The sequence below is a fragment of the Dendrobates tinctorius genome, unplaced genomic scaffold (genome assembly GCF_039654945.1).
Source record: "Dendrobates tinctorius isolate UK_male_01 unplaced genomic scaffold, ASM3965494v1 ptg000032l, whole genome shotgun sequence".
NCBI lineage: Eukaryota > Metazoa > Chordata > Amphibia > Anura > Dendrobatidae > Dendrobates > Dendrobates tinctorius.
The window spans coordinates 5,820,248-5,839,913 of record NW_027361700.1 but is presented as its reverse complement, the minus strand read 5'-3'; the positions used below and the strand labels follow the sequence as shown (position 1 = coordinate 5,839,913).

The 19,666-nt window shown below is 42.4% G+C and overlaps 1 protein-coding gene across 2 annotated transcripts in view; it reads right to left on the bottom strand.

Moving 5' to 3' along the window:
• Nucleotides 1–19,666, bottom strand: part of LOC141086376 (inactive phospholipase C-like protein 2) — a 106,578-nt gene that overhangs the window by 36,141 nt on the left and 50,771 nt on the right. For both annotated transcript variants that reach the window (XM_073572345.1, XM_073572347.1), the window contains 3 exons: nucleotides 15,605–18,085; nucleotides 13,250–13,453; nucleotides 9,896–9,971 (listed from right to left, as the gene is read on the bottom strand). In XM_073572345.1, coding sequence (XP_073428446.1) covers nucleotides 9,896–9,971; nucleotides 13,250–13,453; nucleotides 15,605–18,085 — 2,761 coding nt within the window. The remainder of the gene's footprint in view (nucleotides 1–9,895; nucleotides 9,972–13,249; nucleotides 13,454–15,604; nucleotides 18,086–19,666) is intronic.

The following is a 19,666-nucleotide window of genomic DNA, read 5'->3' as shown; positions in this document are numbered from 1 at the left end:
TGGGTGCTATTCAGGGAGCCGACCCTCCTCCCAGGGTCTCCCAACACACCGGCCTAACCAGGTCCAGGGGCTCGGCGGGTGCTATTCAGGACATCCATCTCGCCTGAGACTGTCCAGCACTTACGCCTCACCAGGTCCAAGGTCATACCACGTGCTCCAGGGATCCGATTCTTCTCCCAGAACCTCTCAACACTGACCCTCCATGACCTTGCTCACTGAACCCTCCAGGTACACAGTCTTTCTCACTGACCCAGGTCAGTACAACACAAACACCTGTCCGTTACCTGTGTTAGCCACACAGGTCCTCGGGTATCTCATATCCACAGAGGCACCCTATCACCATCCAGTCTCTTTCTCTGACCCCGGTCAGCATACCACACGGCTTTCACGACCGTCACCTGCCGGCCGCGCAGGTTCTCGGACCCCTCTACCGCAGAGGTGTCCTATAAGTCTTTTCCACTGATCCCGGTCAGTATATCACACGGCTTTCAAGACCGTCAGCCCTCCTGGCTCAGCGTTGCCAGAACTGCACCATGTGCCTTTGGAAACCGTTGCCCTTAGCAACGGAATTTTGCAGTCCTCTTCCGTTGCTCCTAGCAACAAGGCTACAACACTGCCCATAGCATTCTCCACCAATTGTAAGGTAGCGCTGTCATTCAAGGTTGGGGACACTCGCTTGGCAGCCAAATCACGTCCGGCACAGGTTTTCCATAAAACAATAACAATCCATGCGGTTTATTCAGGCATCATAAACCCACAGCAGCAACATAAAGATCATATAATCAGCATAGAGTTCATGATGCCTTCATCCCGAGGCCACCCACCTTGAGATACATTACGATCATTCAGCATCCTACTCCTATAAGGACACTAGAAATGCTTATATGCCTGTCCTGGGACACCCACACAGCGCCCCCTAGTGGACACAGTAGTCACTACACCACAGTACTTATAATAAGTGGATCAAGCATCAAGAGCTTGTTTTAAATGGCTCAATAAAAAAACTCTGACAAAGAACACATGTAGTGTTCGAAACGCGTAGCTGCGTTACCGCTAATTGTCTGCGGGATGCTGATCTTAACTTGAATTTTTCAAAAAATAGCCTTTTTATCAGCTGGACTTTTTCTTTTTCTTCAATAAAAACTCTGTTTTTTCAAAAAGGCATACAGCCTATATCACTGGATCATCCCTTCTTTTTCCTTGTGCATTAAAAGAGAAGGTTTCAATCAATCACAATTAAACAGTATCACAGTGTGAACGCAGAGTGCAGATGACAGATCCAAATTCACACACAAAAAGGCATGACTGATAAATCACTGGGGCACGCCAACCAGTCTAAGGCTCATGTTTGTGCCTACATAGTAAGCATACATCTGGAGGACTACTAATATAGTCCTCGCTGCAAGGTAGCCCACTGTACAGATACATCATCTGTACTGAACCTCTCTAGCATAGAGTTCATGACAGAGCTTCCCTCTGTTAAGCCTGTGGTCACACAGCTTACGCAATGTTCAGTACTCAGGCTCTTCAGCCTCACAAATATCTCACCCCGTCAGGGTTACCTCATGGCTGCTTCAGCTCACTGCAGACGTTCATTCCCTCTCCCTGGGAACTGTCAGATGCTTGCAGCCATTACTCATGTGCTGTCAGGCAGGAAGCCCCATCTCCCAGCGGGACCTAACACAACGGACCAACCGGGTCCAAGCATTCACCCATGTGACCTACCCTGGCCACCTTATATGGTCTGCAGCCACACCCACTGGGTCACATGGCTATGACCTTATCACAGGTCCTTGAACCATTCTCACACTCTTTACACTATCGGTCTTAACCACACCCCTGGGTAGATCTGTAGGTAACTAGTCCTGCCCGTCACCCCAGCTACCTGGAGACTTCTCCCGGACACATTGAAACAGCACAGGTCCTTCACACTCACATAGTCTTTTACTACCAGCGTTTTCAGACACACCCCTGGGTGGATTTGTAGGTAGCTCTCCCTAACACATTGGCACAAAAGATCAGCTGCTGATCAGCACATAATCAAGCCTTCATCCCGAGGCCACCCACCTTGAGATTCATTATCATCATTCAGCATCCTACTCCTATAAGGACACTAGAAATGCTTATATGCCTGTCCTGGGACACCCACACAGCGCCCCCTAGCGTACACAGTAGTCACTACACCACAGTACTTATAAGTGGATCAAGTTTAAATGGCTCAATAAAAAAAACTCTGACAAAGAACACATGTAGTGTTCGAAACGCGTAGCTGCGTTACCGCTAATTGTCTGCGGGATGCTGATCTTAACTTGAATTTTTCAAAAAATAGCCTTTTTATCAGCTGGACTTTTTCTTTTTCTTCAATAAAAACTCTGTTTTTTCAAAAAGGCATACAGCCTATATCACTGGATCATCCCTTCTTTTTCCTTGTGCATTAAAAGAGAAGGTTTCAATCAATCACAATTAAACAGTATCACAGTGTGAACGCAGAGTGCAGATGACAGATCCAAATTCACACACAAAAAGGCATGACTGATAAATCACTGGGGCACGCCAACCAGTCTAAGGCTCATGTTTGTGCCTACATAGTAAGCATACATCTGGAGGACTACTAATATAGTCCTCGCTGCAAGGTAGCCCACTGTACAGATACATCATCTGTACTGAACCTCTCTAGCATAGAGTTCATGACAGAGCTTCCCTCTGTTAAGCCTGTGGTCACACAGCTTACGCAATGTTCAGTACTCAGGCTCTTCAGCCTCACAAATATCTCACCCCGTCAGGGTTACCTCATGGCTGCTTCAGCTCACTGCAGACGTTCATTCCCTCTCCCTGGGAACTGTCAGATGCTTGCAGCCATTACTCATGTGCTGTCAGGCAGGAAGCCCCATCTCCCAGCGGGACCTAACACAACGGACCAACCGGGTCCAAGCATTCACCCATGTGACCTACCCTGGCCACCTTATATGGTCTGCAGCCACACCCACTGGGTCACATGGCTATGACCTTATCACAGGTCCTTGAACCATTCTCACACTCTTTACACTATCGGTCTTAACCACACCCCTGGGTAGATCTGTAGGTAACTAGTCCTGCCCGTCACCCCAGCTACCTGGAGACTTCTCCCGGACACATTGAAACAGCACAGGTCCTTCACACTCACATAGTCTTTTACTACCAGCGTTTTCAGACACACCCCTGGGTGGATTTGTAGGTAGCTCTCCCTAACACATTGGCACAAAAGATCAGCTGCTGATCAGCACATAATCAAGCCTTCATCCCGAGGCCACCCACCTTGAGATTCATTATCATCATTCAGCATCCTACTCCTATAAGGACACTAGAAATGCTTATATGCCTGTCCTGGGACACCCACACAGCGCCCCCTAGCGTACACAGTAGTCACTACACCACAGTACTTATAAGTGGATCAAGTTTAAATGGCTCAATAAAAAAAACTCTGACAAAGAACACATGTAGTGTTCGAAACGCGTAGCTGCGTTACCGCTAATTGTCTGCGGGATGCTGATCTTAACTTGAATTTTACAAAAAATAGCCTTTTTATCAGCTGGACTTTTTCTTTTTCTTCAATAAAAACTCTGTTTTTTCAAAAAGGCATACAGCCTATATCACTGGATCATCCCTTCTTTTTCCTTGTGCATTAAAAGAGAAGGTTTCAATCAATCACAATTAAACAGTATCACAGTGTGAACGCAGAGTGCAGATGACAGATCCAAATTCACACACAAAAAGGCATGACTGATAAATCACTGGGGCACGCCAACCAGTCTAAGGCTCATGTTTGTGCCTACATAGTAAGCATACATCTGGAGGACTACTAATATAGTCCTCGCTGCAAGGTAGCCCACTGTGCAGATACATCATCTGTACTGAACCTCTCTGACCTCAACCTAGAATGGACTGAAACATACTAAACTACATTTGTGCCCTGGGCCGCTCACTTCTGACTGCCTCAAACCGCCATATTTACAGCACCACTTGTCATCCAAAACTTTTCTACTCCTTCCCAGCCTCACCCCACAACACTAATGTCCAAGCCTGACAACACTGATCCCTACAGGAAGTTCATGCACAACCTAAATCACACTCAAAAGCCAGACAATGAAGCCAAGGAATAGAGATGGATCCCCGAGTCTTGCCAACCAATCAGAACTTAAGGCGTACATTTATGGCCTGTTTCACACATCCGTTTTTTAGCTCAGTTCAAATCCGTCAAAATGGCGGAAAACGGATCCGTTGGCGGATTGAAACAAACGGGTGTCACTGGACCGTTATTTTGACGGATCCGGATAAGGCAGAAAAGAGAGAGGGTGAGGGAGAGAGAATTTTTTAGCCGCCAGAACCGAGTTTAGGGTTAAATTTCTGGCTGAGTCAATTCTTCCGGGTATGCGCACTGCAAAATGCGGATCCGGCCGGCCAAAAAAACGTTGCAATGTCCATCCGGGCAAGTCGGCGGACGCCAAAATTTTGGCGGATCCGTATAAAAACAGATCCAATGGATGACTATCCGTCAAGATCTGCCGGTAATGCAACTCAATGGGGAAAAAAAACAGATCCGCCAAGAAAAATGGCGGATCCGTTTTTTTTTTAGCAAAACGGCGGATTTTGACTGATGGTGACAGACGGATGTGTGAAAGAGGCCTTACTAACAAAGGGTCAAGGTCATAGGTCATTTGATCACCGCTGTGGGATTTTGACTAGACGAAATGTAGAAATTACATTGGATAACTGATACATACAGTCTTCTTGTCATCTAATATTTGAGTATGGCAAAAACATGTCGGACCATAGTAATAAAATGAAGAAATATCCAGCTCCCATGATCCAAATAAAATAATTGATGGCGTTATTGAATAAACCACAAAAAAATATGAATAAGGCACAGAGTGTAAATATGCTAAGCGTTTCAGATCAATTACAATCCTTCTTTATGGAATGTCTTGTTCATATTTTTGGTGGATTATTCAATAAAGATATGAATTATTTTATTTGGATCGTGGGAGCTGGATCTTTCTTCTCATTACCCACAGACCGTGTGATCTGTGCACCTGGTGGTGAGGGCGCTGGACTTTTCTTTGCTAAGTGTCTATGGTATTAAGAATATTTTATTGCTGTGCTGTCTACTGTTTTCCAATATCAGACAGTGGCTGACTTATCGTACACATAAAAGAGTAATAATAGCAGCTCTTTCCACAGCACTCACATTTATAAATGAAGTAAAAATGTGCTGCCCTGTCCCATCCCAACAGCCAACACCAAAGATTGTCCGTTGTGTCAAGATTAGTCAAATCTACGCAGAAGAAACAAGCAGTGGAAAGAGAAGGGCTAAAAGAGAAAAAAAAATCTATTGTGTGTTTTAGAAACTTTTTACCCCAACACTGTCTAAGTAGAGGGGCACAGCAGATGACAGCATCCACAGCCATCGTCACAGTGGGGTCATGAAGCAGGCGATGATACGTTCACGGCTGGCAACGTTGAGTCTTTGAAACGTCCCGTGGAGTCCTTAGTAAGGAGACTATGGTGGCTACCAATGTATAGGCCACAGTCCTGCCAAAATTAAGCGAGGCTTGACGAATATTCCCCCCACCCCCCGGGAGATTCGGGAAGCAGAACCCGGTTAACGTCTCAGTCTCTGTCAGGCGGCACACATGCAGCACTGACTGTTACAGAGCGATTGGCACCTCGATGTCTGGGAGCCAAACTGTACATGGCGGGCTTCTCGTCAGAGTCTCTGCGGTCCGTCTCTCTCACGGCCAGGCGCGCGCCTCTGCTGCTAACTGCCCCGAAGCAGCAGTTCTCACTCCCCTCAGCCGCATGCAGCACCTTCCCGCCAACTGTCTGTTCCCGCGACCAACGCTGCCCATGGTAACGCTTAGCCATGCCCCCCTGGGACAGGAGGAAGGTCCTGCCGGCTCAAACTTCCCCCCTGGGAACAGTGGACGCAGCCTGATCAGTTTTGGCCCCGTAACGCAGGTACCCGTGGTGCGGTCTTCCCCCTTACATATTCACCTTCTTATTTATCCTGCCCTACATTTCGTGTATTTACCTTCTTATTTATCCTGCCCTAAATCCTGTGTATTCACCTTCTTGTTTATCCTGCCTGGTATCCCGTGTATTCACCTTCTGACTACACCTCACTAAGGTTTATTATGTCGAAAAAAAATGGCCAAAACACCAAAATGCAGAATAGCAGCAGCCGTAAAATAATAGCAGCCAGGCCAGAAGAGACGGCAGCGCTGCCTGCAGTTCAGCCTGGAAGACAATCCAAGTAATTACCATACAGAGTGGATCTGTAATCCAGGATGTGCGCAGAACTGTCACCTTCTCAGTCACCGCTACCTCCTCTCCTGTCTTCTGTTCACCCTCCCACCTCAGCGGCATATAACCAAATGTTAATTATATTGACACTTGCGCTTGTACCAATTAATCCCGGAGCGCCCAACCTCACACAGCGGGCAACTATGGTAACTACTTTACAGAAGTGCTCTTCAGTTACCACTTACAATCCCTAACACATTATTATCTATGCACAGGAACCAAGGAGGATTAGATAATCAGCCATTACTTTATTCTTATAAGCCAATATTCTTCAGAAAATCGCTTTTGCTTACTTTTTGCCTGGATGTAACCTAAGGGTGTAACTTTTTTGTCCATGCGGAGAAAAAAAACAAACAGAAACCAGCCATCTATCTATAGACCCTTGGTTTTGATACAGGAAAGATATATATCTTTGTACCGTGTTAGCCAGTATTCAGAATTGAGAGTCCTCAGTGGTTGATACCTTTTAATGGCTAACTGAAAAGATGGTAACACATTGCAAGCTTTCGAGACTACTCAGGTCTCTTCATCAGGCTAGACTAATACAAAATCTGAAGAGTCACAAGGAACCTTTCCTTGCAACCAGAAAAAATGTAAAACCTGTCCATCTATAATGACCACGGACAAGATAAAGATCCCCAACTCACATCAGGACTACAAGATCCCAGGTACTTTCAGCTGCATCACCTCTAATGTGGTGTACTTAATTATTTGTACTAAATGTCAAACTGGGGGTCTGTATGTGGGGGAGACCGGGCAAAAGCTTAGAACAAGGATGAATGCTCATCGTCACACAATAAGAGAAAAAAAAAGAATGGATCTACCTGTGGCAAAACATTTTTGTATGATGGACCACAACACCAGGGATATGAAATTACTGGTATTGAAAGGTAACTTCACATCTCAGAGAGAGAGAAGAGTCTGTGAGTATAAATTTATGACGACCTTTGACACTCTCAATGCTGGAATGAATGTGTCGCATGGATTTATGTCTTTTTACATCAATTAAGGAATTTGCTCCTAAGACCTTGTGGGGGCATCACAACACATTAGGAGACCCCAATCAGAGGACAATAAAACATCCAGACTCCTTATCTATGAACTGGCCCAATATTTATGTTTCTCCCTCTCCCATAATCATAATTCTGCTTCACGTCACCTGTCTCATCTATTGCATTTTTTCTGTGCTGTATTGTGCATAAATATGTGACTCTTCAGATTTTGTATTAGTCTATGCCTGATGAAGAGACCTGAGTAGTCTCGAAAGCTTGCAATGTGTTACCATCTTTTCAGTTAGCCATTAAAAGGTATCAACCACTGAGGCCTCTCAATTCTGAATATTTTTTTATAGACCCTTGGGTCACTAGTCAGCTTGGTGACCTCCTTCTAGAGCTGCAGGGGACAGTAGACATTATAGTTAGAGCCTTCTGGGAAACTTGTGTCCTTATCAAAATATACGGTAATCATTCCTAATAAATGAACCTAGCAGAGAGAAGGTAAAGATAAGCTGGGCTTAGACCGATACGGATCAGGCGGTTTTGGATACACCATGATCAATTGGTACAGGGTACAGAGCTTGGCTACCACCCCATGGCCACAACTCTGTAAGGGAATAAGAAATTAATTTGTAAAAGGAGGAAATAATTTATTTCAGCCATCAATATGTAAAGATATGAGCAAGGACCTAATGATATGTTACAGAGAAAAAAAACTAGGAGAGTCACTTGTAGAGAAGGCTCTGGGTGGACTTGTAGATCACAGACTAAAACAGCAAGCAATGTCAATCAGCAGCTTCTAAGGCCGGCAGAATATAGTCGTGTATTGAAAGACGTATGGACTCGCAGGACAGGGACGTTACAAAGCATTAGTGTGACACCATCGGAAATACACAGTTCAGTTCTTGGGCAGCTCATAAAAAGGATGCCTTGGAGTTAGAAAAAAGTACAAAGAGGAGCCACAAAACTTACAATAGGCAAAACAGATCTTCGCTATGAGAAAAGATTAAACAATTATTTGCATATAGTTTTAACAAAAGATGTCTAATGAGGGACATGAATAACTTGTACAAGTAGATAAATGGCCTATATAAAAAGTATGGTCAAAGGCTATTTCATGTAAAACCCCATCAGAAGAAACCGGGGTCCTCAGTCCACCTGAAGGAAGTGTGGTTCAATCTCCAGAGGAGACATGGCTTCTTCACCATATGAACTATTAATCTGGGGAATAGTCACAAGCTCATGATGGACTGGATCATGCATCGTGGTTGTGCATGTTCCCCTTCCCTTTGTCCTATTCCACTCCTCAGATGGATATTTCTCTTTTTTTCAGCCATATTAACCATCTCACTATCTAACCCATATGTTTACATGTGCCCTTCTTTCCTTTGGGTAAAGCACCATTTGTTTCCTATATTATAGCTTATCTTCAGTAGCCTTGATTGGTGGTGGCCCAGGTTCCAAGACCCCCCCCCTTTTGTTCAAGGCAAGGGACAGAATGAATTAAAACATGTCCCCAAAGATGGGTAACACCTTTTTTTCTTAAATGCATGTATTTGGGGCTAAAAATTATTTTTGCAATGAGGTTTCATTAAAAAAAAAAATGTGTTCTGTTTGGCATTTACGGATCTTTGTTTACAAATACATTTAACTTTTAGGTGGTCTGTGGTCATAAGCAGACAGGAGCTCAAGATAAGATGTTACAAACTCTCCCGTCAGACTGAGCTCACTGATGGATTCTTGTTTAACTCATTCTACAGTCTCCAATAAACAGTGCAACAGAGAGGTTATAGAATGCAAACGGTGCAAGAGTTTTAAATGTAAAACAATCATTTTTAGTCCCAAATACATGTATTAAAGAAAAAAAAAAAGACCCCAAAATGTAGACAACACCTTTAACTTTTCTTCAAAAGTGGCGTCTGGGCTCAGTAGAAAGTATACGGGTCTCTACAGTGTTCTGCTCCAGCTCTGAGAATCAGCTTCGGGATGTGAGCGGTGAATGGAGGACTCTGACTTTCTATGGAAGGACCCATAGTCCGGCCTCGTTCCCAAATAATGGACTGGCAGAGAGTAAAGGAACAAGATACACAGGGTGACAAGTTTCCGTGCAGTTGCCATCTTCGTAGAGGAGCCATACATCCTTTTCTGCACAAAATGATGCAGGCGCTGATAGAAAGGTCTCCTTCGTGAGAAGCCAACAATGAGGACAATGATAACCATCATGGGCTCAGAAACGGAAAGTGAATCATTTCAGACATTGCCAATGATTATAAGTAAGTACATGAGATTTCATATCAACATAGTGTTCCTTGTCTAAAATTATGGGGAAGGAGATGAGTGTAATCTTTGCAACAAAAAAAAAAAAAAAAAAAAAAGAATAAAAAGAAAAATAAGTGAAAACCAAAAAAAAAAAAACATAATGGCGCTAGACTCCAGAGATAGTAGATGTGCAGGATACATAATGGAGCGCCACTGTCCCAAATCATACATGATGATACAGAATCTTCTCAGCACAGAAAATTGGTCTTTGGAGTAGCCGTCCTCCACACAGCGCCTCTTACCTGTTTTTTGCACTTGAATTATTTTGCTGTAGACCGCATCTGAAGTCTCTATTAGTGTCCGGCTGGCCTGTATGAACTGAAGGGAACAGACAGTACAGTCAGGAACAGCAGTTTATTACTCTACAAGGAAATGGTAATAGAAACTGAATTTTTCAATTTTTTACCAATTTTTGCGCCTTTTTTTTGTGCTGGCCTCGGCGAATGTAGATAAAAAAAGGCATTTGCTACTTCTTTGGGTGTTTTTTTTTTCCTTCATACTGTTCATGATTTATACCAAATAACCTGTTGATTTTATTCTTTAGGTTATTACAGCCTTGTGGATACCTATTATGTGCAGTTTATTTTTTTCATGTAACGTTTGTACAATAAAAATCATCACTTTTTTGTATTTTTTTTGGAAGGCTTTCAGATTTTCTTTATTATATTTTATTTATATAATTGTTTGGCTAATAAAAGTTCTCTGGGAAATATTGCAAGTCACTGGCAGCTCTGCTATGCTGTGCGGATGTACGGCGATCGTGTGACCGCTGGGTCTCATGAAAGCATTAGCATTGGTGGTGATAAAGTGCTTCATTTCTATACTCTGGGTACCTGGCGGAGTCTGACAACTGGTGATAAAACCTGCCCTAAATAATGGATGTGGCACTATGGTGTACCTATACTATGTGGGCTTGGCTGATCAGACTTTTATAGAGATTATGTGGCTCTGCAGTGCACCGATATTATTATTAGAGAGACTTAGCCGTGTACCACTGCACGGTATTACTCACAGACGGCATTTACTGACCTTCCCATTCATCAGAACAGGGCTTGCAGAAATCCACACACATGCTGCAGAAATAGCCCCATTCAGATGCACGGAAGTGATTTTCAATCAATTGGTAGAACGTCACAAGTGCTTTGATCCACACAAATATAGAAGAATCCAGCACACTAGGCATTATGGGAAACTACTTGCCTTTGATAATCGAACAAGAACCTGTGCCGTACCCAGCACCATTGATCTGTTGAGCCAACATCGAAAGTGGCATCGGGTCAGCTATTGTGAAGTCATGTCTACTTGATCACCGCTGAATGAATGGTAAAAGTGACAGGAATAGATGTAAATCCCACACAGCCAGACTTCTATTTTTACACAAGCGTCTACATATTGTATTGACGCCAACCACAGTGCAGGCAATACGTGACCCTCAGCTCCGTCTAATGGGAGTACTGTGGGTGTAGAGCGTTCCCGATGCTTCCTGCTGACTCAGAGGCCTTGCACACGTAGGTTCTGGACGACCTTCGCTATAATCTGTCTGAAATGAATGGCGTGACAGAGGAGGGAGGGCGGTGTAGAGCTAATAAATGATAAGAAAACATGAAGTCCTAGATTATAGGCGATGTGTCACGGAGATGGACCTCCGATCCATTCATGAGCCCTATGGTGGCCACAGAGTTTAGAAGGAAGGCATCTTCTGAATGAGACTAAAAGGAACCCAAGTAACATTATAGCTCCCAAAACCCCTGAATTCAGGGCCTTCCTGCATCTAGATTGTTGTGAATGGGATAAGACTCTTTCCAGAACCTGGAGAGAAAGTGAGTATTTAGTAAAGCCAATAGGGATAGAGCTAGCCGACTTAGGGAAATCACGACCAAGTCTACTCCAATTTGCCAAGAAGACGAGTTAGATATGAGAATGAAAGACATACCTGCAAAAAATGTGTTGAGGAGTGGGATAGAGAGGGTTAAGAATGATAATATTACTGTTACCAATCCAAGTATTTAAAATAATGCCAACTACAATACCATCTTGTCTATTAATCTTTTTATTATCACAAAAAATACTAAAGTTGTCCGAACCGGACAACCATCTAATGTACAGTGACATGAAAATGATTTCATACCCCATGAACTTTTCCACCCATAAACTTTGATGTGTTTTATTGGGATTTTATGTGATATACCAACACTAGCAACTTAGTATTTGTGAAATGTAAGGGAAATGTTACGTGATTTTCTAATTATTTTAAAAATATATAAATCTGAAAGTTGTGATGTGCATTTGTATTCAGCCCCCTGTAGTCTGATACTTTGTAGGACCACCTTTCTCTGCAATTACTGCTGCAAGTCTTTTTGGGTCTGTGTCTACCAGCTTTGCACAATTAGTGGCTGACATTTTTGCCCATTCCTCTGCGCAGTCTAGCTCAGACGGAGGCGTCTGTGAACTGCAGTCAAGTCTTACTACAGGTTCTGAATGGGCTTTAGGTCTGGACTGTGACTGGGCCATTTACACACATGAAGATGCTTTCATCTAAACCATCCGTAGTAGATCTGGCAGTATGTTTAGGGTGGTTGTCCTTCTGGAAGGTGAACTTACACCTCCATCTCAAGTCCGACTCCAGGATTGCCCTGCATTTAGCACCACCCATCTTCCCATCAACGCTGACCAGCTTCCCCGTCCCTTCTGAAGAAAAGCTTCCCCACAGCAGGACCCTGCCGGTGAAGTTGAGTGAGAATGTGTATCGGGAGTCAGGAAAGATAGTGGTGAACTGAAAAAGCATTTGTACGGCCGCTATCTCCGGTGTAGGGGCACCTGAATGCCTCATTCACATGACAACCTCCTAGTTTTAACAATGTGTTGTACTTTTTTCAGGTAATAGCAGCATACTCTTTGAATGCTGTATGATCAAGGGATTCTTCCCCTCAAGCTCTTATAGGACCAGGTGGTGAAACAGAAAGTGCCCATAGCTTCGTAGTTCACAGCCACAGGAACTCTCCATATAACGCTGCACAGTCCTGATCGCATGGCAGTCTCGTAGACATCTACCAATCACGAAACATCTATAACTCAGTAATTTCAACCATGGAACTTAAAGTGGTTGTCCACCTTTGGGGATATTTTTTTTTTATTACTTACATGCATACATTTTTGGTTAAAAAAATAACAATTTGTAATTGGGTTTCAATACAAATTCTGCTATGTTTGCTTTCTATAAAATGTGTTACACTTCTTATTGCTGGATACAGAATAAGTACACAGATTCTGTCAGTGAGCTCATTCTGATATTCCAATAGGAGAGTTTGTAATTCATTTATCTGTCTTTTACAGAGCTCTTCTCAGCCGATTTATGACCACATCAAAGTTGAATGGGCAGGGAACCAAAGAGCCTAGAAAAGCCAAACGGTGCAACATTTTTAATGAAACCGAATAGCAAAAATAATTTTTAGCCAAACTACAGGCACTTAGGCACATGGACAACCGGATAATGCACTTTAACATGCTAAACAGCAGTGAATGGTGTATCAGTGAAGCTTCCCAACAGCTTATTCTTATCCTAATCGTTACCTTTGTCTCTACTTTTGTACACTTACCGCTTCATATGAGGTGAAAACTTTTTTTAAGAGGTCAGGTACTGGTCCTTGTGCCTCCAGGAGTGGATACTGGGAGCGTAGGTTGAGGGTCACAGTGAGAGGACTATCGCTGTTGAGAAGCCATGCCGATAGAGTGAGTATGCACTGCTTCATGTTCGCCGCTGGTGTCAGGCCACAAAGCTCTTTGAAAGATACTAACGCATTCTGTAACAGAGACAGCGGAAATGAAGTTATCTACTTTAACAATGCACCAACCACAAGTACCAATTTTATCCTTGATTTCCACATAAATGTATCTCGGTCATGTAAGTGAATGGAGATATTTTATTAATGAAGTTACCAAAATAAAGAGGCTGTCCTGCACAGCTCATTTCCATATAGGAGGTGAGCGGTGCTGATGATGTTTCAACCCCTCTTAACCGCCAAGACGTGTCCACGATCGGCAGCTATGGTGTCGGGAGTCCTATTTCATTATAGTATATGGTGCACATGTCCCGGCAGATATGCGAGATCGTATTGTCACCACCATAGAAGTGAGCAGCACCTGACAACCCCTTAAATCTTGCACTCATTTACCAAGAGATTAGTATATCAAAGATAAAGCGATTTTGATGGTCGAGTCGACCATTGTCCACATTTCATTTTCTGCGTGCTTTATCTATATTTCAAATGTCTGATAGGTTTACAATGTAATTTTTTCCCTCTGAGATTGTATCAATAGGTTCAATCCTTTAAAGACCCCCATGCACAATACGTAATTGTAGGCTTTGCAGCAATCTCTCCCATACACAGGAATGCTAGTGCTCCTGTGATCTCTATGAGAGATCTGCTGACAGACTCCTCCGGTAGCGGTTTACGTCATGAAAAACAAAAGACTGGCTACTGAAATTCAGCAGATCGGATCCTTCTCTGCCCTGACATTATTTGTCACTGAAGAGCCAGGATCTGCCATACAAATTAGACTTAAATTAAATTCTTGAGGAAAATACTGAGCTTTGACCGCTACTGGAGTTGGAAGCCCCAATATGTGAATGTTATTGTTAAAAAGTTACTCAAAAAATAAAAATCAACAAAAAGCATGAAATAGGAGGTGTGAGCAGGGGAGAATGATGAGATCGGTCTTCAGCACCCGGCGCCGGGGAACAGCATGAATTGTACCAGTGATTCCCAGGCGCCGATGCATGTCGTACTGATGCGGCACACGTATTCCACACACGGGCACTGATATCTCTGGTACTGTTTTTTCCGATACTGAAACTATCAGGATGTGTGATAGAGCCCTGCAGAGCTAACTACATCTGACCCCCTCCCAGTCACTAATTACATTATCTGTTACAAAGCAAAGAGGAGGGAGAGCAGCACTGTGACTATCCACTGATCAAAATTTAAAAATCTCGACCATTCACCTTTAGTTGAACACCACTATCTATTGACCTCTTTGAACCCCAATCTTGAAAATGCAGGGGACACAGTGCTGGTGTAAGTCTTCATTGCACAGTTTCCACCGGACACCCAGCTGTGCAGGAACTGCCTCATTTAAAGGGCACCTGTCAGTAGGGTGAACACTCCTAAGCCCTCTATATTGACAAGCAGGACATAGAGTTTAATAAAATTATATCATAATATCTGATGTCTTATTCCAGAAAAATCCATGTCGTTATTAATATGTAAACGAGAAGTTAATTACCGGACACTGATCTCCCTGAGATTTTTGGAGATGCCACCTTTCATTTAAAATAAGCACTGGAGGAAGATCCTCAAGAAGATCCAAGTCTGGTCCATAGATCTTAACATTTCACTTAAATATTAAGAAAAAAATGGATTTCTCTTGAATAAAACATCGGATTGCAGATATCAAGGTATCATTTTATTCAACTATCTATGACCTACATGCCCATATAGACACCTTATGTGGGTTAGAGCCTACTGACAGATTCCCTTTAAGTGAGCAGTGCCATCTGACACAATAGAGGGACAATCTGATTTATTATCTGTGTCCCTTAGAATAACCTGGTTGCTGCAGGAAAGGTTATGTTAGGACAGCATTGGGCTTCACTAGCCGAATAATCCAGTGTTAGCGTGTTTTAATTACAGCAGAGTATTTCAGAAACTGTGTTTTAGGCTCATAGAGAGCACAGCAAGATGTTAATACCCATTCGACTTATGTTTAATTAAAAGGTTGGAGAGGAGCAAAGGAAGAAAAGTAGTACAAGGAGAATACGTGAATATAGTGCTGAAAACATGTTTGAAAGCAAAATTCTATTGTGATGTACAAAGAGCCATGGAAGTCCTAATTCTACCCATAAACAAGGTGATAATAGCTTTGTAAACTAAATAAGGATGAGAGCAGGTTACCTGAACGTTTTCACGAAGATCAGTAGCCTCTCGTACAGCCTGAGTGGCCGTCCTGAATACTTCATCTATTGCTTTAATGCCAGTAGTCTTTGTTGAAGTATATTCACGGACCTTTTTTCCCTTGCGCACGGAAAGTCCCCTTTTATGGGCCTTTCCACCACCTCGCCGGTTGGTAATTGCGATGTGTACAAACAGTGTGGTGTTCTGAAGAAATTCTCCCGTCAGGGACTGTAACGGGACGTGTCTAAAGCCAGTCTGCAAACACTCAAAAGGGATAGTATATTGTGCTATGAATTCATCTCCAATATAGTCATCGTCGAGAACCACAAACCTCAGGATTGCCAACTCCGGAAGATTTATGTGAAATTCAAAGCTCTCATCAAATATGGGATTGTCTCCATTTTGGGTTACCGTCTTTGTTCGATGTTCTGCACAATCAGCAGGTATTCCATGTATCTCAACATACACATATGGCTCCACTACATCTCCTTTGGCTCCTGACCCTTTGGGTTTCGGAAGGTTCTGGCCACTAATGATTTTGAGATGAAGGAGTTGTGCTGAGACACCAGGTAAGGAATCCTTTGCATTTGCACTAAAATACGATACTTCATCCCTCATTATTGAGGGGCGGAGGACATAGCCACAGTTCCCATTCTGGCGGAACCATCCAGTATTGAGGTCCATCATAAGTCCTGGGGTTTGATAGTTCATAGCCACAATCTGACAACCACATTTCCAGAAATCTTGGGGATTCATATTGCTAGAATCAATTCTCATTGAGCTTGGGTAGACCCGTGAAAGGAATTTTTTGTTATATTTCACAAATTCTTCAGGATATTCATTGGCAAAACGACTAGCAGTGACTTCATTAAAAGAGCACACTTGCCAGTATTTTTGGCTCCTTTTGGAACTTTCAAAGTCCTTAAACCTAACAGATTGGCACAAGTTAACTTGGTCTGAAAGTTCCTTACAAAGGCGCAATCTTCTGGAGCCAGTTCCATTGACATGGTCTCTGCCATCATGTCCCAGTCTCCTAGCTATCTCCATCCCTTCATCTTCATCAGTTACATCTCCCTCGGAATCAGAGTTATCTGAAGGTAGCTTTTTACCTTTTATTAAGATCTTTCCTTTCAGATGTTCTGGAGAAGGCATGTAGTTTTCATCAATACAAGGCAGCTCACTGTAAAGTTTGTCCCCGAGGATCTTCTTTAAGCACTGTGCCATGATGCGCTGTTGCCGAACGGAGCAATGAACTACTAAGCAAAGAATTAAGGGGTATTCTGATGCCTCAAATGCATACTTGTCTATGACACTTACAACACTCCGAAAAGCTACCTGTGATACCACAGACAGTCCAAGGTATATAAGAGGCTCATTGTCCGGGCCATCCCAGACAACAAGTTCAATGCTGCGGCATCCCAATCTAAGGGCATGTATATACCCACTTATATCTGAAGTGCCCCAGTAGTGGTCTTCCATTTGGCATGCACTATGAGCAGAATTGATGTAGTAGTGAGATAATGGTCTCATCATGTCTTGACAAACCACTTTATGATGAGGATCAAAAATATTACAGTCTGAAGAAAGAAGATAACGAGTGAAACCATCAATTGTAAGGTAACCCCTTTCACGCCCTTCTTTGGAAGGTTCATATTTATGGATGATTTCGAGAGACGAATTCTCGTTGACTTCTTCCATGCCTTGTTCTACCTCCATAAAGATCATAAGATCTTTTAAGTCCAAATATTCTTTATTGCTAGAAAATTGCACTAATAAAAAGAAGACCTCTGGCCGGGTACACAGTTCGCAATATGCTTCTACAAACACATCACAAGTAATGTTGCCACCAAATTTTTCACTGACTTTCTGCAGCTCCTTAAACTTTAACTCCACCGTTGAGGTCTTCATACCTGGGTTAAGCCCCTTGATAAGTTGAATGGCTCTTGACAAAGGAATCTGTCCTCTTTTCTCTATATCTGCTATCTCAAAAAGAGAGGAGATCCACAGAGTCCTTGAACTTATTTGATTGGCTCCTAGGACATCTGGAGTGTGCTTTCCGTAAGAAACCAAATACCTGAGTCCCATAACCCAAGTATTTACAATATCAGCACTGCTGGCAACAAAATCTAAAGATTCATAGTTTTCCCCATAAATTATAGAAAAGGCACATTCCTCTGGAAACTGATCACTCAAGCCATTACTTCGCAGAACTGGAGTTTTCTTTCCAACCCGAACTTCACGAATCAATTTGATCTCCAGCTTGGCTTTCTCTGAATCTTTTTTTGACGGCTCCCATCGCAAAAAACGCATATCTGGATCTAACAAAAAAAATCGATTGTACATCCTGGAGTTGGAACGCACTTTCTTCATTTCGCAACCTTCTAACATGAAGGCGATGCAAGCTGCGGTACTGTTGATTTTGCGGTTGTTGGGCATTGTGCTGAATGATACAGTCTTCTTTTGCTTTTGACGAGATCCATCCTAGAAAGAAAAGAAAAGAAAATACGTCATAAAAAAATCCCCTATTATGTCAAACAAGCTTTTAAGTTAAACATATTGTTTGGTGATTCTCTTTTTTTTTTTCTAATTTTCCAAGTCACTTTCATTCTGGGCACTGAACCTCATAATAGATATCCATTTTCCATGTTCCCTAGAGGTCATGTTTCAGTATCATCACAGGTAGGAATATCATAAAAAGTAAAGACGACATAGAATCCTCTATGTACATTAGGTGAATGTCACAGCTCCCTTTCCTCCCTCCCTGCACGATTACCTCTGCACAGTTCACAGAGCATGCCTGGAATACTCTCCCATTGAAGTCGATGAACACTTCAGGAAACTGGTTCATACATTTTATGAACGGTTCCCAATCATATACAGAAAATAAAAAATAGACATACTGATCCAGTAGTAATTAAACTACATACATTAAATTCATCTGGTCTATTCATCTTGTACAGTGTTACCCATTCCTTTTTTAAGGAAAATCGGTTTGGGTATTATATTTACTAGGAAATAAAAAAATGTATATACTGTGTCTATATACCTGTATGTGTATTGATAAATACACCCATACACAGGAAATAAAAACTAATAGGAAAAAAAGAGTTTTAATTATAAAAATAAAATCTAGATGAGTCCTTTTCTTTAAAGGCCCAGCGTTCACAACATAACTCAAGCCATGTAAATTTATAGTCAGACTATGGACTATATTCAATCTGTTGTAATATGGCGCTGAGATAAAGCCAGATTTACTGCCAAGAACAGGATTGGACTCTGTGAAGTATAAACAGGAAAGCCTTTCCCAAATCAGCCTTTGGGTATTTTGCAGTAGTTTTACTTATGTTGTAATTTACCGTAACTACCAGATTTTTCCATTTAGGTTAATCAGATATTTTCGGGCATTCTTTTCCGCCTCTTCAATCTGAATAAAAATATGCATATATTTGCATGTAGTTTTTAAAGAGACAGTATCCCAATCCTATAGAAATACAATGAAGCACCATATTTGGGTAACATCACCTGTATAGTTATCAAATGGATAAATAGAGCCTTTGTAGCTTTTTTAAACTTTTCTGGCTTCCCCAAAACAGCAAACTCCTGCGTCAAGGGTTTAACGCGACATAGAGGGGCCAGAAGACCTCGGTGTCTGATTCCACATACTGCTGCACTGATTAGAAGCACTTCACCATCATATTAAAAAATGGAATTCGTGCTAGCAGTTCAGAGATTAAATCTGTTCAGTTGAGAGTCTCTGAAGCTTTCCTACTGCGATGATCTCAGCTGTTCAGTGCTGGCCACTCCCCTCTGCTATATTTACTTACCTCTGACAATCTGGATTGCCAGTGTTAGTTTTATACTGCCTGGTGTGGAGTTGGGGGTGTTTGAAGTGTTTTTCTAAAGACTGTTGCTTGGTGGTCTGTCTAAGGGCATATCCTCATCCTATCCTATTTGGTTGTTCCTTCATTTTACTTCTCGGTGTTCTACTATGTTGTTTGTGAGTGCATATTTGTATGATTGGTATTTTTTATTTATCCGTGTATGACTTTCTTTGGTAGCCTG